Source organism: Micropterus dolomieu, linkage group LG03, assembly GCF_021292245.1.
Source record: "Micropterus dolomieu isolate WLL.071019.BEF.003 ecotype Adirondacks linkage group LG03, ASM2129224v1, whole genome shotgun sequence".
In the NCBI taxonomy this organism is placed as follows: domain Eukaryota; kingdom Metazoa; phylum Chordata; class Actinopteri; order Centrarchiformes; family Centrarchidae; genus Micropterus; species Micropterus dolomieu.
The window spans coordinates 15,886,607-15,910,300 of NC_060152.1; the positions used below are offsets into that span (position 1 = coordinate 15,886,607).

Here is a 23,694-nt window from a genome sequence, read left to right on the forward strand (position 1 = left end):
TGATCTTTTCTCTCCAAGTTGCTTTCCGATTCTCTTGTAGCCCATCCCAGCCTTGTGCAGATCAACAATCTTGTCCCTGATGTCCGTAGAAAGCTCTTTGGTCTTGGCCATGGTGGTGATGTTGGATGCTGGTTGTTTGGGTGTTGACAGGTGTCTTTTATACAGGTAACGAGGTGAGGCAGGTGTATTTGATGTAGATAATTGGTTGGGATTGGGGCTGTGTCTTAAAGAAAGACTAACTGGCTTGTAGGAGCCAGAATACTTGCTGTTTGGTAGGGGGTCAAATACTTGTTTTTCCTCATCAGATGGTTATCAATTTTCATAAATTCATATGATGTGATTTTCTGGAATTTTCTTTGGGATTCTGTCTTTCACTGTTAGAATGTACATATGATTAAAATTGTAGATTGTTGCATTCTTTGTAAGTGGGCAAACCTGCAAAATCAGCAAGGGGTCAAATACTTTTTTCCCCCACTGTATATATATATATATATATATACACAACCCTGTTTTCACAAAAGTTGTGTTAAATAGAAATAGAAATAAAATGTGATCATGTGCAAAACATTTAAACCCCATCTTTAACTGAAAATAGCACAAAGATCAGATGTTGAAACTGAGAAATATTATTGTTGTTTGAGAATGATATGCCTACTTCAAATTTAAAGCAACACGTTTCATTGTGTAAGAAAAATCTTCAATAATTTATGTTTAGAAGGAAAACAAATACACAAATCACATAACAAATTAGCTTCCAGAGGGCTGTAACAAATTGGCAATCAAATTATTATTGAAGTAAAAGTACAAAAGTGTAGAAGTGTAGAATGTACTTAAAGTACCAAAAGTAAAAGTATTCATTATGCAGAATGGCCCATTTCAGAATAATGTTTATTATATTATTGGATTATAATTATTGATGCAATAATTAATGATGCAGCTGCTAAAGGTGGGGCTCATTAAAATTACTTAAAATACCGCTGGGTAGCTTGTGAATTAAGTAGTAGTACGGATGCATAATTGACCAAACCTACTGAAAAATCAGCCTTATCCTGCGTACAGGGTCGCAGGGGGTGGAGCCAATCCCAGCTGACATCGGGTGAAAGGCGGGGTACACAATTAGGGTCACCAATCAACCTAGACCGCATGTCTTTTGACGGTGGGAGGAAGCCGGAGCACCCGGAGAGAACTCACGCAGACACAGGGAGAACATGCAAATTCCACACAGAAAGGCCGGGGCAACCGGAGTTTGAACCCACGACCTTTTTGCTGTGAGGCGACAATCATGCTAACCACTGCATTACTGTGTCACCCACTTCAAGGATAATATTTTTTTACTTTGTTAAAAAGGAGAGTGGTATGAAATGCAACACGGGTTCTCGGCTGGATGTGGAAGGTCAACGTCACGGTTATATGTGCCCTAACCACTAAGCCATCAGAAAACCCAGGAATAACTATATATTGTATCAAAATTATGTAACAATATCCGCTTTCATACAGGGCTGCAACTAACAATCATTTTCATTATCAATATATATCTGTTGACTATTTTCTTGAGTAATCAATAATCAAAGAAGAGAACATTGACTAATCCCTCTAAGAGAAGCCACCACCGGCTCCTACAAAGTACATACATACATTTTCGTGTGGAGTACTTACATCGCTGCTGCCTTGTCCTCCAGGTTCGATCATGTAGGTGTGATTGCCATCGAAAAACATCCCACTGAAGAAGAAAGAGAGGAGAGCGGAGAGCACATATCAACGACAGTTTCTGTTGTTTTATTCAACACTAAAAGGAATAATGCATCTGAATTCAACTCCTCCTCAGCTATCAGTATGATACATTAGCTATTTCAGCGCTTGCCTGAGGGGGGTTATTGTATTATTAGAGCATTTGTCAAAATAATAACTGTAATGCACTACTACAAGGTCCCTCTTGTTTCTGTCCTGACTGCTGTATTTGGCATATCTACAGCTTAGGAGGGGTGGAGGATAATGTGAAACAAAAGGTCATGCAGTGATCTGAGAGATTCCCCCCACACAGCATAACTTAAAGGTCACCTAAGGATTTTATTTCTGGAAAAATGAGAAAGAGTTTGAACTGGTTGACCACACGTTGCAATGACTAAGACATCTTCGAAAGCATTTTAGCAGAAAATCGGTGTAAATCCTGATGATCCTCCTGATATTCATTGAAAGATGTAATGACGTCACAAACACTTTCACTCACTGTGTACTTAAAAACTCTAAATACATTTGCCATATAAAGGTATGTGAGGAAGAGGCCACAACACACACACACACACACACACACACACACACACAATTTTGTCCAAGCAATCATTTTAAAAAGTCAGAGATCAATTTCTCATTTAGCAGCTGGGTAAAGGTCTCCTTGTCTCCGCCCTGCCCGTATGTGCGCATGTGTACAAAAAAAGAATCATCCGTTAATTAACTTTATCTGAAGCTTTTAGGAGATTGGTCGGGCCAAACTGTGAAATCAGGAGGGTAAACACTGCAGGCACACACACACATCTGCCTGTTCTTTCTGGCCTTCAATATACAGAATTCACCTTCAACACACTGTTCACCCTGGTCCAACATTGCACTTACAGCAGATTACACATATGAAAAAAAAGAAAGAAAACACAGGTCAAAGTGTAGATTGCTTTGAGTCATTTTGTTCTATTTGCGTTCTATTTAGTGTCTTATTATCCCTGTATTTTGTTACATCAGTATGGAGCAAAACGTAACATGTAGTCCTTATTGCAGTTCACAAAACAAATGTTTGATGTTGATTTTAATAGTTTTTGCAACCCAAACCAAACACTAGTCATTCTGCTTTGAGACAACAAGGAAAAATTCACAATTCTTCCACTGTTTTCTTTTTTAAAGGTGCCTATTTTCTCAATCAGCTTCTTACTATCAGCATTGGGATCCTACATGAACACACAATTTTCTGCCAAAGTTAGAACAATTTCTGGTAATTTCACATGAGAAACTTGTGTCTGCGCCTTTCTCAATGATTTGAAGTAGGCGAGGCTCAGTTGGAAAAAAGTAATGTCACGTTCATCTGTGCACCAATCAGAATTTTTGGATCTAAAGGTGATCACAGAAATTGCCAGGTCATTGTCAATCAAATCTGATCAAACTACCCCATTAATTTCCTTTGAATGACAAACCCTTCGTGAACGATACTAAAGGTCTTTTCAGAACAAATGCTAAAACTTAGCTCGTTAGTTAAAAAATTTGAACCCATCTATTTCTATGAGCCTCTAACTGCTCAGTACCAAACAGCAAAAAAACTTAGTTTAGCAACTAGAGTTAGCGACGGGCTTAAAAGCTACATCATATAGTGTTTGCACTGGTGGCAACAACCAAAGTTGCTTAGATGAAGCACACTGTTGTTCTGAATTAAAAGCAGATTTTAAAGGGCTCAGCTTTTGAACATTCGTGTTTCTGGGAAATGAGAATGCCAAGTGTTCAGGCTGATAATTTCTTAATCAGTGTGAGAATTTGCTAAAACAGGAACTCTGCTTAACTGTCTAAATCTCATGTGATGGATGAAGCTGAGATCACTATCCCTCTATACAGGTAATACATTGCAGGGTAAAGTTTCTCTCTGTGTGATGTGAGAGTGTGTGTGTGTGCTTGTGTAGATGGAGAAAGAGAGAGAGAAAGAGGAGAGAGCAGGATGTATATTATGGTAAATACCTGACTAAGCATAAGGGAAATACTCTCCCTCTAATGTCTAACCTCCCGACACCACCATGCAGTCCTCTAACTCTTTCCCTCTCACTCTGTCTCTCAACTCCTCTCCCACACCCACACACCCACACACACTCACACCCATACACCCACACACACTCACACCCACATCCACACCCACACACACACACACACACACACACACACAGTATGGGAATATCAATTGGAATGAAAACCCCAACACATGAGATTGAAATCAAATATATTTACTTTCTTTGGGTTTGACTAATTCATGACCTACTTTTCATTATTTTGTGTGTGCCGTTACATTATTTGCTGTGCTGCCAAACACTTTGCCACAATCACATGAAATATACAAAACATAATTAAAGCTAGCTTATTCAGCAAGTATCAGTCTGGTTACTTCAATTAGCAGAATTTATTTATTTGCTTTTTTCAGCCTGACATTATATTTGGATTGAATCTAGCTTTGATGAGGCACAATGGAGTGAGAGTGAATAATAATGCTTTCAGAAACAACTGAAAGGGATAATTAGATGAAATAGCGTATACTGTCAACAATGTGTAGATGTGAATGTTGTTATATACTCTCTACTAAAAGACTTCATAAAGCTTAGATCTTTCCGTCATCACACCCCAAACCTAAATTTACATTTAATAAAAAGTCTAGGCGGTTCTACCTACCACACGCTTTGTGTTTTCTTAGAGAAATCCCTGTTATTCAATTTAAAAATATTCAGTCATCACAACTAAACATAAATTAACGCACAGTCCTCAGGGTCCAGACAGTAACAAACATGATGAATCACACCATGAATATAAGGATTACTGTTGATGAATGAGCAGCAGATCAGGCTGACAACGGGCTTTTTCTTGTTTTCAGACAGATTGCTATAAATGCTTTATTTCTTTGGCAACTACTTTTTAAGACACCTAAATAATTAATGTGAAAACAGCAAGTGCAAAATATACTGTTTAGTGTGTTAAAAAGCAGTGTGGGTGTTTATGTCTTATGTTCACAATTTCAGGAAAATACTGTTTCCTTTAAGGAAATGTGTGTAAACAACTGTGAAAAACTGTAATATATGCGCGTGTTCTAATTATTCCCAGGTGCCTTTTTATGCAGCTGTACACAATGACATTCAATACCATCCATCCATCCATCCATCCATCTATCGTCAACCGCTTATCCTGCGTACAGGGTCGTGGGGACATTCAATACCACATTAAACATTTTTGACATGCAGGATGTCCACGACTGATCTCTTGCTTCTCTTCCTACATACAGTATATTATTAACACACACACACTAAATCATAAGACGCATATACAGTGTACATGCATTCCTCCCAGCAGGCTTTGTTTCTGACCCATCTCTCTTCAACAGAGCGCTGCTTTAGAGCACAAACTCTAAAAATACCAACGCCAGGAAGAGAAGACATCTGAGCAGCACCTGTCTGTGTGAATGACAATCTGTCTGACGAAAAATGCAGAGACAAAGAAGGCCTGGCTAAAACTAATCACATTGACCTAATGGATACATGGGAGCAAGGAACAGCACCTGGACACACAGACTAAAGAATAAATAATAACAAAATAAAGTCACACACACACACACATAAAAATTGTACTTACTGCAATCCATGACAGGTCGAGAGAGCCACAAAGGAGAGAGGAATGTCTCTGACCTTCCCCTGATAGTAGCAGTGCTCTCCTCCCTGTGAGCAAGACACACACAGATTAAGATCATACACATGGTTACCTGCTAAAATGTCTCATACACTCAAACAGAGAATGAATTTTTTATTATTACCATATTCCATCAGGAAATGAGTTCAGAGCGATCGATCACACAGAATTCATTTGCTAACGCACAAAAGTGCGATCTGGTGTAGATATGTGCATGTACATGTACTATGTGTTACTTTGCACTTCGAGCTTAACCCATTCACATCCTGCAATCTGGGTGTAAGCTTCTCTGTGACATCTCTTTCCTCCATCCCAACTTCTACCCACAATAGGAGGCAACAGCTTTGGTGACTCGTAAAGTTTTTTCCATCCCTGTCACGGCTCGCCACCAACCACTCATACTCTTTATCTCCATCTGTCTATATGCGTGTGCAGCGTGTGCAGTGTGCCCCCCCCCCTCTCTGGGAGCGTAAACACACATTTATTTTCTATAGACGTGTATGATGTCTAAGTGTCTAAGTGCTCTGCAGGCCATCCCTTCCTGGTCCATTTCTCGCTGCCTAACAGCCATTAGGCAGGAAGCCGGTCTCCCTGAGGAAACGCAGCTTTTATCAAAGGATCAATTTCGCCTCTACAATCTGATGCTGAGCAACGCACTGCTTCGTCGTCTTCTACCTCCAGCTCTGTCTCTGTGGACTTCATCCAAATCCACGCCTGTCGTATGGGTTTGTGTGAGGATGCATGCATGTGTTTGTTGTTCTCATTAAACTGCATGAGCACCCCTTCCAGTTCAGCTCAGCAGCATTGGATGGGTCTGGAGTCAGGGCTCTGTGCAGGCCATCCAAATTCTTCCACTCTAAAAGACCTGGCATTTTTGCCTGAATATAGTCATGCTGTAACAGGAAAGGGCCTTCCCCAAACTGTTGCCACGAAGTTGGAAGCACACAGTGTCCAAATATCATTGTATGATGATTTTTCTTACAGGAATTAGTAGACATTTTTGGAAGTACGCTTATCAGTTAGATGAGAAAATGGATACAACTCTCATGTCTGTTAACAAAATGCATCTACGAGCAGCTCTAAAATCTAGTGGTCACCAAGAGATGAACACCAGAAAGGGACTCTGTTGTATTGTTTTTAGACTTTATTGTCTGTATGGATTATACAAAGGAGATATGATGTGCTAATTAGTGAGCTTTAAAGGTGCTGGTCCATGGCTTTATATTTACTCTCAGCAAGAAAGTGAATACAGGTATTTCCCAAAATGCAGAAATACTCCTAAAATTTCCTCTTTAATGGAACTAAGGGGCTGAGTTCAAACAAGCATGGCCACATAATTTTGATAGTGCTAATTTACATAATTATCTATTTTACAGAAATTGGAGTTACAAACAGTTAGGATTTAGAAGATTTATGCAGTAAAAAGGGGTCCTCATAAATCTACAGTAATACAAATTTGTGTGTGATGAATCTTCATACATACTGACTCTTGAAATCGAGTCAGTCATGCTGAGTTTGATTTGTTTTCTTTGTTGTTGTTCTTGAGTTTCATGGTTGTTTCTCTCTCTCAGTCCCAATTACTCACTCTTAGCTATCATTTCTGAGTCTGATTCTTACAGGATAGAGGAAACAAGCTACGAGCTTGCGGCTAGAGGCATGTATCACGGTAAGGTCACATCCCCACTACTAGGTTTTCGTTTTAAAACGGGGACCTTTTGCTACATTTTCACAGCACTGACTCTCTCAAGCTCTGAGACGAAACATGTGAATGGGGTGCCACAGAAGAAGTTGTACAAGTGAAGTAGATAAACCTAAAGGGAGCTACAGATGAAGAGAGAGAGGCTGGGTAAAGAGACGTAGAGCGAGAGTGAAATGAAAAGACAAGAGAGGGCTATTTATAAGCGGTGCTCTACTATCCCAGCATCTCTCCTTCCCCTGTCACCCTGAACCTTCTGCTCCACTTCTCATGAAAGCAAGAAACACCCAAAACCCAGCACTGTGGGTACATCTTCAGAGTGAGTGAGGATGTGTGTGTGTGTGTGTGTGTGTGTGTGTGTGTGTGTGTGTGCGCGCACGTGTGTGTGTTGCTAAATTGGTCTGATCTGTGATCTCCTTAGACCCATGTAAGAGTAATTAATCTAATCTGGACATCACAATGCACAATGAAAAGGGTCAGACAGTTGGTAAACAATTAGGACACTCTGCCCTCTGAATGTCAGTGAAAGTTTGAGCACGGAATTAGATAATGAACAGGAATAAGTAAATTACGCAAATATATATAATATTTTACTTATCCATGGGACAGAAAGTGTGTGTATGTGCGTCTGTGGAGTTAATTTGTGCATGTACAGTATTAACACTTGATGTACCACTTTAATTACTTCAATCTATCCCCACTTACAGCTGATGTACTTTCGTAACATCTCCAGGTGTATCAGGCCATTGTGAGTAGTGCTAAAGATTAACTAGCTGGGCTGCTTTATGGCAACACTGGATTTTTATATGAAGGGAGTTTCCATATTATGGCCAACAGACTCACTTCGATTAGGAAACACTTAAAAGTACTCTATAACAAACCCAATTATTATCACCATGCTCATATCATTCAGAGATATAATTCATCCATTATGGAATGTTTTAAATGGTGTTATTATAGATTGATTCTAACTCTTACGTACTGTTTTATACTTGCTTTGATTTGTTGTTTGATATTGTTAAACAAATTTTGTGTTTAATTTCATTATATTTATATTTTCATTGCAACTGTATGTATAATGTTTTTCATCTGTTTTCAGTTTTTAGTATTGTTGGGGCTACAGGTGCACATTAGCAGTTATGCTAACCCAAGCACATTAACATTGACATACTTAAATATCTGTTCTGATTAAGTGCACGGTTCCCTGCAAATAAATAATAAACAAAACTGGTGTGTCAGTGTGATGATTTCTCAGGTATCTCATTAGATGAATCAGACATTCCTGAATGGTTATTTTATAAAACAGAGTTTCAATTGATTTGCCAGAATATGTACATGTGTATATCATGATAGATATCATGTAACATATCCTGGAAAACTTATATTGATGTGGCAATATAAAAATTACATACACTGTGATAGGATTGTATCCATGCCTCCCACCCCTAACAGTAAGTAGGTAGGTGAGTATTTTATTCTTACTGTGCAGAGCTCCAACTCTCCTTCTACAAATCTATACAACTGATGAAGGAAAGTTTTCACAATTTTTGTTCAGCACACAAAAGCCAAGTCTAACAAAGCAAGGAATTGTTAAAAAGTTCAAAACGTTTTCTCCAAATCAGGTGCGTTTCATATATCCTCTCGTGTTCCTCATTTGTTGATTCCGGATTATCGTAGCAATAAAAATAAATTTTACAATAATTACTTTATTATAGACAGCTGTAGCATCATGTTTGCTTTAGCTGAACAGTGGAATATGTTTTGTGCTAAACAAGGATTTGGGATTTGTCCTACATTCATTGCAATAAACTAAATGTGGACAAAAAGTTAGAACTGCTACCACAATTAACAGTATGTACTCCCTCTATTACCTATGTACTACATTAACTCTTCACACTTTTCATATAGAGCAGATCTAGACAGTACTCCTTGTAATATTATTATGAACAAAGGGGATTCTGAGTTAGACCTATGACAGCAGCAGCTGTGTTACGATGGCTGACATTTTGACCTCTGTGAGCAGAGTAACAAACAGGAGCTCGTCTCAAATTAACCTTCCTGAACGGCAGCTGTTAATAAAGAGGCAATATATTATTATTCTTTCCACTATTTAAAAAGGAAAGCATAACAATAGAATAGACAGAGTACATTCTGGATATTCATTTTCAAGATAAAGTAATTCACAGAAAGATTGCTTTATAATACGTTCCATAATTACCAAGTGACTATATCACACAATATGTGGTGTAGTAATTTGGATCATTCTCCGTAAAGTATCTAATAACTCACTAATCTGCTGCTTAGCTGAGTAAATCCTGACCATTATAGCCCAACCCCCCCCCCTACACACACACACACACACACACACACACACACACACACTTATGAGATGACGCCTCAGTGTGTGTCCTGTAACTAAGTAAGTCCGGATTTCAGAGGATTATCACAGCAATCTTAATTTCATGTTAGTTGATGGTTTAAACCACAGCTTCAGTTCCACTTTGGTCGTCCGAAATCTAAGATGAACAAAACTGAATGGCTGTATGGGCTGGGATTTCTCAATTTGTGTTCAAAGTAGCACATTGATTAACCAATAAAAGGCTCAGGGAGGGAGAAGAACCTGCAGGGTCGGCAGGAAATTGCAGCTGTACTAACACGTGATCTGTATCTGGATACGTTATCTTGATAATGACATCTGACAGACCTTTACATTAGGTTCTTGTTTTCTCTCAATTTTTCCTGCCTTATGATTGAATCTCAATAAGCAAACTAGGCAGGCCGAGCAGGTGGACACATCAATGGAAATGATTCTGCTATTTGGGCCCTACTTATTTTAGCTTTCTAAAAAGCTAACATGGTTGTCTGTAGCTTCTTGTTAGGCCTGCTTGAGATGTTAAATCTGAATTAATAGATTTATTTTGTCCACTTTCGTACGCAAGAAGCAGTAAACACAACATTCATATATTATCTGCTTATAGGGCTGGACGATACAGCCAAAAATGTTATCACGATTTCATCTTTCAATATCAATAATTATCACGATAACTATTGAATCGTTATTTATTTCGAGTTTCGAGAGATTTTTGCTGAGTGAAAGTTAAAGAAACCCGATTGTGGTTTAACCTTTTCTTTATGGTCAACACTTGAGGCCACGCAGTGGATCACTTCACAAATCTGAGGTAGAACATTCAAAACAATTATGATAAAATCTTTGTCAACAAATATGAGTAAAATTAAGTAAAAGCTTTTTTCAGTCCTTTTTTCTCAACAAATTAAACATCTTAAAAAAGAAATTAAGTCCTAATTCGTGTAGCTGCTAAATGCTCCACTAAGTTCACCGATGATAATTCTCTATGGGTTAGTCACTTCGAGTGATATTTCATATTACACAGTCATTTTATCCATTGCTGATATAAAAATATTTAACATTTTGAGTGGAGTATGTTCTGCATGCATTTACACCCTGTACTGACAACCAGTTGCATGGTAACACCAGGGGTGAATGGGGTCTTAATGTCAAGACCAGAAGCACCATGAAAACACTGTAGCTTCCATTCTAACTACAAATAGTCTCATAGTGAAAGTGTGAGTGCGCATGAGCAGAGATGATTTGCAGAATCTTACATTGCTGACGACTGTCCTCCCTTTTTCTGACAAATGCCTTTCCACGTACCCTGAAGACAGCAGATCACTGGGAACAGAGAAGAAAGACAAAAGAGAATTAAAGTTTGTAAATGTGTGATTTTCATTAAAGTGTCACTCTGTTATACAAGTGTATTTGTATTTTATAAGTAGATTGTATTCAGTCTTGGCAGCACAGGGCTTCAGAGCATCAGCCCGGCTAATTATGACCAGCGTACGGGGACGAGGCTATTTCCAGCACACAAACTCTCACAAACACAATTATTCAAATCCAGCCTCCTAGCAAATGTCTGGCGCGTGTGTGTGTGTGTGTGTGTGTGTGTGTGTGTGTGTGTGTGTGTGTGTGTGTGCCCAAAGAATGAAGGACACCTGAAGGTCAGTAAGGAGTAAAAAAAAAAGTCACACAGGCAGAATGGGAAAGAGGCAGGAAATAAATTGAGAGAGCAAGGAAGACAAAGAGTGGCATAAATAACAGGAAATCAGTCTGTGTGTGCTTTCTCAGCAGAGCTGGACCCAAGAATCCCAATGGAGATACACACTGCAGGCCCAATCTGAGACAGAGATGAATGAGCTATAGTGCACACAAAGCCACACACACACAAACACAAAGAGGAATGCGGTATGTGAATGGGGATTCATACCTTCTTCAGCCTATTTCAAAATATAATATAGGTAAAAGTTTTAGCCTCTTATCTCACAAATAGATCACCTGGACATGGACACACATATACACACACATTCACAGGCACACACGATCACATACATAAACACAAGGCAGTGTCGGAGTGGGCTTTTATTTCTTTATATATACACTGACTGAGCAGTGCCAGAGCCAACAGTAATCTGTATTGTATACACAAACACACACACATACACACACAATGCAAATGTTAAGAACATATCCCAGCCAACTCTGCACCAGAAGAGAGCATTAGAAAAATCAGTACAGTACAGTACAATCAGCATAACAAGAAGATTTTTATCTGATTAAAGTGAGTTTAGTTTTGCTGAATAAGGGGCCTTGGAATACTTTCCAAAAAACTAAATCACTGGCAATACTGCTGTGTCAAGAGTGCAGAAATTGATACAAAATGTAACACCTGTGTCACATAAACAGTTTGAGCATACAGTGATGGATGGAAAATGTGGGTGAAAGTGTGAAGATTTTGTTTTTCCCGCACAGCAGGAAATTTATACATTGGCGAAAGATAATACCCAGCCTCTCCCTGTGCCTCTGATGATCGTGATACTGACTGTGAAAGGTTTTTATCACACTTTGCGGGAAAGGTGGAGTCAATAAGATCTGCCTTTTTAGATGCTGATCACCCACTCAGGGATTCCTGGAGCGACTCCCTTGTAAAAGAGACTGTGTCTAAATGGGACTTTCCTGTTAAAATAAAGGTTAAATAAAAAAAAATTCAAAAAACTTATCTTCAATTATTGTGCCTCATCTCAAAGAAACTATGTCTCAGATGAGAGTAAGTTTTTATTTGAAGTCATGGATTGTATTAGTCCATATTTCCTATCAAATTTGAACAGCTTGCTGTCTACTAGTTGTGTCTCGGATTAATTTAAAACTGCTTGCGTCCACCTATTCCTAAAACAAAACCTGGCCTTAATCCTAACATCCGAGACAAACATCATCCAATCTCTACACTGCCTTTTATTTCAAAGATTCTTGAGAAAAAAATGTTTCTAAGCAGCTCCTTGCTGCTGTGGAAAACAATAGCAAAAGTTTCAATCTGGACTTGAGTGCTGCCTTTGACACAATTGACCATGGCATTCTGTTCGATAGACTGAGGCACTGGGTGGGCATCAATTGACAATTTTATGTCATCTTATTGTCTTATCAATCATGGTGTGCCTCAAGGGTCAATTCTTGGACCAGTTATCCATAATATGCTCCCTTTGGGTGACCTGATCCGTAGAAATGGTATTTCTTTCCATTGTTTTGCACATGACACACAGTCGTACCTCCCTGTTAAGCTCACTGACCTCAGTAGAGTTCCCTACAGGACTGCCTGGCTGATATAAATTCCAACTAAACAGAAATCCTTGTTATTGGACCCATCATATCAGGAAACAAATGCTGCCCGGTCCCCTGTCACAATATATCAAGCCTGTTGCAAGAAATTTTGGTGTCTTATTTGATAGTAATATGTTTTAGGCAACACATCACTAAGCGTAGCAGTCATGTTTTTATCTCCTTAGAAATAATAATAGATCTTCAAAATGACTACAGACTTTACAGAACTCAGCTGCTGGGCTTATCACCAGAACCAAGAGGTACAATCACATCACACCTGTTTTTGCCTCTTTACATTGGATCCCTGATTGTTTTAGGATTGATTTTAAGATCTTAGTGATTACTTTTAAGGCTCTTCATTAACCTGGATAGAGATTATATTCTGGATCTTTTAATAATCTTTATAAGATTTGTTTAGTTTAAGATCTTCAGGCAGGGGTCTCCTGCCTCTTCCTGAGTCCAGGCTGAAAACTAAAGGGGACAGAGCATTTGCTGTCAGGGCACTGAGGATCTGGAACAACCTGCCTGAGGAAATTAGTCTGTCAGAGTCATGCCTTCCTTAATGTCACTTCTAAAACACACTTTTATCGGAAGGCATATCTTGATTTTATCCAAGCCGTCTTCTTATTCATTATTTTTATTCTTTTTTTATTTCTTCTTTTATCCTGCTTTTTTGTCTTTTATATTCTTGTTATTTCTCATATTTTTATCATTTACTTTAGTTATTTAATTTCATTTTTCTCTCCATCTCTGTAAAGCACCTTGTACGTTGTTTTGATAAGTGCTCTATAATAAAATAAAGTTTATTATTAATAAAAAAATATTTGAAGATTACTAAACAGATAAAAACTGTATTTGTAAGTCAAAATGCATAAAACTAATACTAAATCCATTCAAAACGCAACACATTCAACACAGAACTGATTAGTGACAGTACTACAAACGTTTAATCAATTAGTTTATCAACAGAAAAGTAATCTGCAAATACTTTGATAGTGTTTCAATAACTTAACCTATTCTCCAAGCAAAGATGCCAAACATTTCATGGTTCCAGGCTCTTCATAGTGAGAATGTACTGCTTACATTACTGTAAACCGTATCTTTGGGGTATTGGACAAAACAATATGTTTGATGTAGTCTCCTAGGGGCACTGGATACCACTCTCACTTCAGTAAGCTAAGCTAGCAAACTTCTTCGCCAGCAACCTGTTAGCTTAGCTTATCTTAAAGACTCGAAACAGGAGTGGACCACCTCTAGGTAGTATTAGAGTTTCTTATATCCACCATTTAAAAAAAACTGATGTCTTTGACAAAGGGACAGACTGCTGAAAGCAAAGGAAAATCAGTAACTGTAATGAGTCATAAAAAGGCAGATGGTAGGAAATAGTTTTGCTTTTGAAGGCAGACATATCGTGTGTTTTTTAAATATAAACTGAGCTTTCTTTCAGGAAGTAAAAGTTTTCTATTTGAATGAAGGCCCTGACATCAGCATGAACAGGAGGCTGTTTAAGATGACTAATGGCCATTTTTTCTACAGCAATAAAAAAATATGCAGGGAAAGAGGAGAGTGAGTTGAGAGTGAGGTGAAATGAAAGAGGGAGAGAATGGCCATCAAGGGGGGAATAATGAGACAGAGGAAAGGAAAGAGGCAGTGAAAATGAGGCACAAGGTGTGAATACAGACCTTAGAGCCCTAATATCCCATCATGCACAGCCATGAAAACCCTCTGTGACATCTATAGTATATGTAATGTCACACACACACACATCACCTCAGACACAAGTAACATTTTGCACCAAAAAGAATCACTATCAAAATATTTATACAATGATGACGATGTTCGGTGTGCACGAGTCCCAGGGTCACTAGCCTTTGTTCTGCTGGGATGTGTATTTAAGATTCAGTGCTTGTGATCTTTATTCGGCGTCACGCTGATCCCAGACGGGGGAGAACAAGCAAAGAGCATACTGAGGCAGCAAAGCAGACACACAGGCCTCTAATGGAGGACGCTGATAACAGATTTCAGCTTTAATTGTAAGGGGATTTAAATAATTTATTTGACAGACAAAGACGCAAACTCAGCCTCGACCCCATCCCCCACACTGACATGCACACACAAATGTAGTAAGACGCATACAGTCCCTCCTCTTCCTGTTAACATGCGTACACACTTATATATAAATGTATAAATGTGAGCAATCTTTTTGAAGCTTCACTCGGATTTGGAAACAAACACAAAAAATGACAGAAATAGAAACACAGAGGTACTCTCGTGCGCTGTTTGCATGTGATCTATCTCTCTGTGGACATAAATGCGGCAAACTTTCAACCTAAATGGTGATCAGAGGGAGGCGGTTGGGAAGACAAAGCTGAGGACTTCATTAACAAGAAATTAACAGGAAAAAATGGGATGAACAGGGAAAACAGAAATAGATGCAATTATGTTCATAAATGTAATAAATTATCAGTCAAGAGTCAAGAGTTAAAAGTAACAGATTTATGGCGGCACAAGTGGTCTATCTCATGTCAGACAAATTTGCGTAGCTCTGGAGCTAAAGGTGTGCAGACCAGATGTGTGGCTTAAACAGAGGCGAAGCGAACAGCACCTGTATCTCTTGCTCATCTTGTACTTCATTCAGAGTCTGTTACTCTCATTCTCTTAGCTCATTGCTTTTTTCCTCATCCTCCACTATACTGGCAGAAAGAGAGAGTTTTTCTGGCTCTGTCGTCGCGGCAACATCTGTTTGACAGCCTGCGTCCAGCTGTCAATCAGGCCTGGAGGGGATTTCGGAGGTGGATCCACAGACGCTCTTACTTTCAGCTTACAAGTTTTCATAACCAACCTAGAGCAGCCATTTACATAATAATCGCATCCCTTTCTAGCTTTCTCTACACTTTAATGTCAGCCAGCCCACACACACACATGCACGTAAACCTAAAAGCACTGATGCTGCTTCTGCTGGGAAAATGTTGCTCTGAAAAGACTTATTCAACTTTATTAAGTGGGTCTTGAGGAGGTAACAACTGAGAATCAGTGAGTGCATTGAGTCCATCTGGCTGTCAGTCACATCAAACTTCATCTTTCCTTTAAAGCATTTTGTTGTGAGTTGCTCTGGGAAAAGACATCTGCCTAGGCAACCCAGTTCAATCTCCTAAAAAGAATCATGCACACACACACAAAAACCAAGTTTCCGTGTGGTCTAAAATTCCTCTCACGATCTGTGTTGCTTGGCACCGCCATGGCGCTGGGATGAAAAAGAGCACAAAAAAGGACAGATTGGCAGGACTAATGTTTATGTGTGTGTGTGTGTGTGTGTGTGTGTGTGTGTGTGTGTGTGTGAGAGAGAGAGAGAGCGGATTGGTGTTGAGGTGGCAGGCTTTTCATTGCTTTCTCGCAGGCTAATCTAGCAGACTTAATACAAACATAAGTACACGTAAAAATGAAAAGAAAATTAAATGAAGAAAATTACGCATCCAGGTACACATCTACACACAAGCACCAGTCATCAAATGGACTTCCTCTCCATTTATGGATTTTTGCTATTTAACCCTGTAATAAAAGGGCACCTCTACACAAAGGACTGAGCATGTGCAGTGTCAGGGGTCCGTAATGAGGATGGGGGATTGCTGAGGAAAGAGATGTGAAAGGATAAGTGCAACGGAGAAAACATGGAGGGGGAGTGCAGCAGGAAGGAAAGGTGCATATGAGAAATAAAGATGCGAAAAGGAATGAAGGAGAGAAGAGAGGGAGAGTTCGGAGGTTTCTTCAGCTGCAGCTGCTCTCACCTGCCCACCACCCCTTCTCTAGCCTCACCCACCCTCTCCTCACACTGAGGCCTCATTAAACGTCTCCAGGCTATAATTCATTCACCCTCCAATCACTTATTTGACATGCAATTCCACCAGCATAGTCACTGGGATTCCCTTCTCTCAGGGAATTCTGATGCTCACAAACAAGAAATATTTATGCAAACAGAACATAAAAGGAAGAATCAAATTGAAAGCTCGTATTCCCGTTCTCTGCAGTCTTTTGGCCCATAATGCAGTTGGGTGTATTGTACACAACATTCAGGCCAAATTGTCTTGACTCCTGAATTATACAGTGGCTGGGAATGTTGTGGGCATGAAGAAGAACATACAGGTCTGTATCTGTGACAACATGTGGATTCTTAGTGAACTCCACATAGAAACAAAGAGACAGGCCTTTGGAGCCCGGTACACTTGGGACCAAGTAATCATGACTTGTTTAGTTTTTATGTTCCACTGATACGATTATTCTATTTTATGCTCCTACGTGCATCATTATGTGTGTGTCTGTGGGTAAATTTGTTTGCCATCTTCTATCCACAGACTCCATCAGATTATGCACAGTGGTAAATTTTGTTAAATAGTTAATCTCCTGACAGTAAACCATTCTTTCAGTTTATATTTATTCAGCATGGAAATGGAAAAGTAATCTTTGACTGACAATAGTCTTTAGAGAAGCATTAGTATATTTTCCTGCTGAGAGAACAACAGTTTTTCCTCCTGTCTCTGTCTTCAGTGAGAGTCAGCTCCTGGATCTCTCTTTGTCTCCACTAATCCTCCATACTGAGTCGAGAAGAAGAACAGAAGAGCGGGGGGTAACAGAGGGTGGGAGAGACAGAGGGGGAAGAAATAAAGCAATATAAGGGGATGGGGAGAAAGAATGATAGCATAAAATGGGAAGCTGGTAAATCAATGCTTGACATCCTGGAAAGTCTACAAACACAAACCCTGCCCTTGAAGGATTGGTCCACACTAGGATGGCAATGCCTGCTACCTTGGTTCAGACTGAAATATCTCAACTATTGGATGGCTTATAATAATAATAATAATAATAATAATAATAATAATAATAATAATATTTATTTGAAGAGCACTTTTCAAAACAAGTTAGAAAGTGCTTTAACAAGTGTAAAGACAATAATACCCATTGGCTTGCCATGAAGACATTCATGTTCCCCTCAGCATGAATCATACTAACTTTAATGATACCTTAATTTTTCATCTAGCGCCATCATCATGTCAGAATTTAAATTGTCCAACATTTGGTTAATGACTGAAACACTAATGACATTCCCATCAGCCTCAGCTGCACTTTGTACTAATAACCAAATGTTAGCATGCTAACACGCTATACTAAATTGGTGTACATGGTCAACATTATACCTGCTTAACGAGTCCTTGTGAGCATGTTAACATGCTGATGTTAGCATTCAGTTCAAAGTACAGCCTAATAGAGCTGCTACCATGGCTGTAGACTCTTACTGTGCTTTCAGACCAAAAGCGAAGCGAGCGTTCAGGGCGGTGAGTTTACATACAAAGTCAATGCAAGACGCGTGGAGCCGCGATTTCCTGTCGGGCGCCGCGAAGGGGGCGGTGCCGGCGAGTTGAAGATTTCCAACTGGAACGAATTTTCGTGGGTTATAATCGCCTTCTCGCGTTGTGTGTGAACACTTGCAGCGAATGTACTCACGTGAGGAAAGCGTCGCGAGGATTAAATTTGCATTTGGTCTGATAGCACCATTAGGCGTGTTCAAGTCTTTAAACAGTACTCACAGAGATCCCATCCTGACACAATGTAAGTGATAGGGGACAAAATCCACAGTCCTCGTTCTGCACAAAAATGCATTCAGAAGCTAGACAAATCAAGTGGGATCTTTGAATACGGTGACCAGACGTCCCCGTTTTCATTTCATTAAAAACGGGGACATTTCCGGGGACAGCTCAGGGACAAGACAGGGGCTGTCCCCGTCTACAGCTGCTTTTATCTGGATCAGACAGACATAATGTGCAGACTTTATGTCCGTGGTAATAGCAAAGGTATGTCTTTTAACGGTATAATCACAATGGTGGCAAAATAAGTGTTTGCAGTTCATAGCGTATAACTAGGTGTGACATTTATGTCATTATAGTTAATAACAGAAGCTTGTGGCAGACAGAATATATGTTTGGTAGGCGTATGTCTTATATCCTTGTTTATATATATAGAATGAAGCCCATAATTAACATGACTTACTGCTGAGTTATATATAAAATAAATACATCTATTTTGCAATTATCCTTATGACTCTACATTATTTAACTTGCTGTTCACCAACCAATCCAGTCCTTTTTACCTGTTGAAATACCTTTAAATTACAATACAACCCATGCAATAGAGCATCTACTTATTGACTGAGAGGTTATTTCTGCACTGAAATTACTTGATTAAATTCATGGGGTTATATTTGACAGATTATAAAATCGAAATTCTTCCCCTTTTTCATTTCATATATAATAACATTATATTTTTTAATGACATATAGACCACCAAACCAAAAATGTTACTGGTTTTCATTTCAGAAATCTGGTCACCTTATCTCTGAGTACAAAATTCCCTCCTTTTGTGTCTCTGGACAGTGTGTCCTTTTCCAGTGTTGCAATGGGGGGAAAGAAGGATATTTTCTTTGTCTATATCAGACTGTTGAAAGCCTCATATGAGCTATATTTTGAAATTTTTGCACAGAACAAGCATTGTGCCAAAATAAGTCATGCTTGGCCTGAAGTATGACACGTCTTTACTAACACACCTGCAAGAAACACATGAATACATACTAACGACGTTACTGCTTCCATACATGCTGCTATTTGTTTTAACCCTGCTCACCTCCATTAAATTAATCTGTATCCACCTTCCTGACACACACACCATAAATAAAATCAAAACACACTCAAACACAGACAAACATGCACTCACTCCCTTGTATACCGGGACATACTGTACACAGTCCTGGATGTGACGCTGAGCCACTTAGCAAACACAATCATCTGTAATATACGCTGCATTTACTCACAAACACAATTCCCAATGTGATAGCTAAAGAGAGTGCAGACGACACACAGATCAGAGAGAGAAGCCCTGCCTGAGGCAAGAGGAGATGGGGATGGAGAGAAGAGGAGACAAGAAGCGGGGACTATTTTCTTCTTTCAAGTACTTACCTCCCTCGAGTATGCACACACTAACACACACACTCCACTCTATCACTCCCCATCTCCCGCGCTACCTCAACCCACACACCAAGACTGAAGGATGGATGAAGGACATGCACACATCTCTCTCTCTGTCCTTTTTTTTCTCTTGATCCTTAACTATTTCTCTCTCTCTCTCCACCTGTCCCCATTTCTTTCTCTCTCACACACACACACACTCTCCCCTCTCTGTGTTTTTCTCATCAAGTCCGCAGTAAATCAGATCATGCCTCTTTGTAATAAATTACAGACCTGGGAATGGAGGAGAGACAGAGATAGAGGTTGAAATGGAGGAGAAGAGTGGAGTTGGGTTGTAGCAATGTCAAGATGCAGGGAGCGAGACACGGGTTTGTGATAAATTATCTTGGAATGGGACATGAGGGAGAGTTAAATCACATACATGGGGAGAAGTAAGGCTGTATGCACATACGTACAAGCAACACGCGTATAAATACACACATGCATGTGTGCACACAAGCACAGCACAGGGATGTGCACCAGTAACATTCCAGCATCTGCGCCTTTCACGGCCCGTGCAGTCGGACGCCTACACACATTTTAGCAATCAAAAGTCCACTCAAAGTCAGACAAAGTCATGAAGTCCACATGAAAATGACATCAGCTGAATTATATTTTGATGCACTTTTTTGTCCTGCAATTGACCAACAGATTATTGTTGGGTGCAAAATACTTAAAGAATCAGTGACTCCTCCCACAATGCTGCTCAAAAACAAGTAGGATTCTATATAACCAGTATATTCTGGTTGTCCATGGTTGTCAGAAATAAAAATCCCACTCAAACCATTAATCCCACTTAAACAAAGACACTGTTAGATGACTGACATTTAGAGCACTTCCAAGGATTGGATGGGCAAGAAACTCTCCCAGTTGAATCCTCAATACAATTGAAGAGCAAGGTGATATATAAATATGGGGTTCTCTGTTTCCTGTGTACATGAAAAACATAAAAAGAGAAGTCATCTACCACTCCCAGGAGAAATGTCCAGTGACAGAGCATAAAATTCTGTTGCCTGCAAGGCAAACGCTAGCAAAAGCTAGAGGTTAAGCTTTGTAGAAACCTGAACATATACTCAGCAATTTAAATCAATTTAATTTCAAATTCTGGGTCAATTTTCCAACTATGGTGCAATGTTTTGTGTACACATGTAATGCAATCAACAGTCCTGCCGCAGTTTTCATGCTATTTTTCAGATCAACAGTTGACGGCAAAGAAACATTTTCAAATGCTGTATGTGGAAGAAAATGTTTCACTGCATTTTTCAGGCCTCAAGGATACACGTGATGCATTTTGGTGAATAACAACTAATAAAAACATAATTGCACTCCTTTGCCCAGTTTCCTTTGGTTTCCTCATCTTAAGGTGCAAGGTAAATTTATTCATCATATTACAACAGGAAGGTAAAATGAGACGTAGTTTGTGGTTCCCTTTATACTACAAAAAGTAAACAATAGATACAAAATTCTGAGATGATGAAAAAAAACTATCTTGCATGGTGAAGTGCTGAGGATGAATTTGAATTTAAGAGTCTCACAGCCTGGGGGGAAAGCTGCTCTGCAGTCTGGTGGTTCGACAGCAGATACTTCTGTCTCTTGTTCCAGATGGAAGAAGGGCGAACAGGCTGTGGATGGGGTGGGTACTGTCTTTTAATATCCTTTGGACTGACTGGATCCATACAGCCAATGATGCTGTCCACGAACTTCACAACAGAGTTCTTTCCATGTCTGGGGTTGCAGTCGTGGGTGTACAGTGATAGCGGGAGGGGGCTTAGCACATGGTATTGAGCCCTAGATTGGAGGACGTGTGGTCGCCAATCCAAACCATCTTGGGTCTATTTTAAGTTTATAAGTATTAATCCTCCACCTTTCTATCTAAGCCTCATTTCTTTCGATCCAGTCATGTTATCTCTAATTAAAACAACACTTAACAAGCCTCTTCTGCACCTGAGGCCCAACGAGACGACACACACAAAGACTCTGCTGCAGCAACAGCTTTTAAGATTTTACTGATGACTGCGAAGTAGAAAACAACCCTCCTTTCTTCACACACATACATTCCTGCCCATGCATAGACGCACCAACACATATGCACACATACATCAAACCACTGGACCATAGGATGCTTTGTTAGCTTCTTGCCTAACATAGGCAATTAGAGGGAACCAATGGCTAAATCAGTGCTCTATCACCTCCAGCCCCCTCCCCACAAACACTGTTACCCTGGTACACCCACACCCTCCCTTCACAAAGATGAATAATGCATTTAGCATTGCCCGTAGTTGACCATGGGTATTAACATAAAGCATTTGAGTGCATGCAGGGAAGGCTGACATGACACAGTAGTAGAAATAGTAATACAGTGTCTGTCAGTGTCAACGGCGCACATGAGAACAGGGAGAAGCCCTCTTCGCTTTTAGCTGCTGCAGCGGAATATTTTGTAACATTGAAGAAATTATGAAATTCTCTAGTCTCAGCTCGACCTGCCCACCTGTTCTTCTCTCTGACTACAATCACATACTTTCACACATACATAACCTACATACAGTGTGACACCAAAATCACATTGTAGACATGTTCACTCTACTCGCTATTTCTCTCACATGCACAGACATAGAACCAAACACACTTTAGAACCAACAAGCTAACATCCACCAGCTTATCATTCGTTGTCAGCAACTTAGCAGTTTGTTGAACATATATTTTGAATACATGTGGCAGAATAATAGCTTTTCTAATCAATGTGATGAATAGTAGCTGACAGCAACTGGCCTGTTTCAACAACAGAATGAGTCAGGGCTGGGCAATAATTAAATATTATCAGTTATTTAACATTCAGTGATATTGTATCATCATAATATGATCATATTATCTTAAACTGTTGTAAAATTCCACTTAATTTGGAATTGCTAATTAAAAACAAGTATTACTTAAAAAATTATTGACGTTTATAATGATTTACTGATCAATCAATTGGTCTATTACATATCCAAAAATAGTGTAAAATGTTCCAAGTAGATTTATGCACTTTGCTTATTTTGTCCGACCAACTAAGGTTGTTGCGATAACCACAAAATTCAGATACCGCACAATATTGGTCAAGCCTACCGCGGAGGATGGCAAGCACCGCATCAACCACAGTGTTCTTACTTTACAATTCAGGACGTGTTAAATTAATTAATTAGTGCTTCAGAAGTTCCACAACCGTAACAAGCTCTATAACGGTTCAAGGATGGACCACCATGTATGTGACCTGATTTCAAATTTGGAAGCTGTGTTACCCTGTTTTGTGTTGTTTTACTGTTTAGTTTGAAGGTTAGCTAACTTGGCGTTACCATATGCGCGGCTAATGTGGCTAGCAGGTGATGTTGGACCAAAGTTTTAATCCTGAAGGACAGTCGAGAGAAACTGCGAACAGTAAGCCTCATTTGAAGCTCACTAACTAACGAGCTCGTTAGCCGACCTGATTTCCTCGGGCAGGCTGTTCCAGAGCCTCGGGGCCCTGACAGCAAACGCTCTGTCCCCTTTAGTTTTCAACAGACCTCTGCCCGAGGATCTCAAGGTACGTGCTGATGCGTATGGGACTAAAAGGTCAGAAATATAACAAGGCGAGAGGCCATGAAGAGCTTTAAAAGTGATCAATAGAATTTTAAAGTCAATTCTAAAACATACTGGGAGCCAGTGTAATGAAGCTAAAATAGGAGTAATGTGGTCATATTTCTTTGTTCTGGTTAAAAGCCTGGCAGCTGAGTTTTGGACAGTCTGGAGTCGATCAATAGATTTTTGGGTTAAACAGGTGAAAAGGCTGTTGCAATAATCCAGGCGTGATGAGATGAAGGCGTGTAAAATGGTCTCGGTGTCCTTAAAAG

The 23,694-nt window shown here is 39.5% G+C and overlaps 1 protein-coding gene and 1 long non-coding RNA gene across 3 annotated transcripts in view; both read right to left on the bottom strand.

Annotated features, from left to right (window-relative positions):
* adam22 (ADAM metallopeptidase domain 22) overlaps positions 1–23,694 on the bottom strand; it is a 71,849-nt gene that overhangs the window by 37,843 nt on the left and 10,312 nt on the right. For both annotated transcript variants that reach the window (XM_046044506.1, XM_046044505.1), the window contains exons 4-6: positions 10,736–10,802; positions 5,362–5,444; positions 1,657–1,720 (exon numbers count right to left, since the gene is read on the bottom strand). In XM_046044506.1, the coding sequence (XP_045900462.1) occupies positions 1,657–1,720; positions 5,362–5,444; positions 10,736–10,802 (214 nt within the window). The remainder of the gene's footprint in view (positions 1–1,656; positions 1,721–5,361; positions 5,445–10,735; positions 10,803–23,694) is intronic.
* LOC123968039 lies at positions 17,192–18,166 on the bottom strand. Its single transcript, XR_006824390.1, has 2 exons — positions 17,969–18,166; positions 17,192–17,368 (listed from the first exon to the last, which is right to left on the bottom strand). It is a non-coding gene; the product is annotated as an uncharacterized LOC123968039 (long non-coding RNA).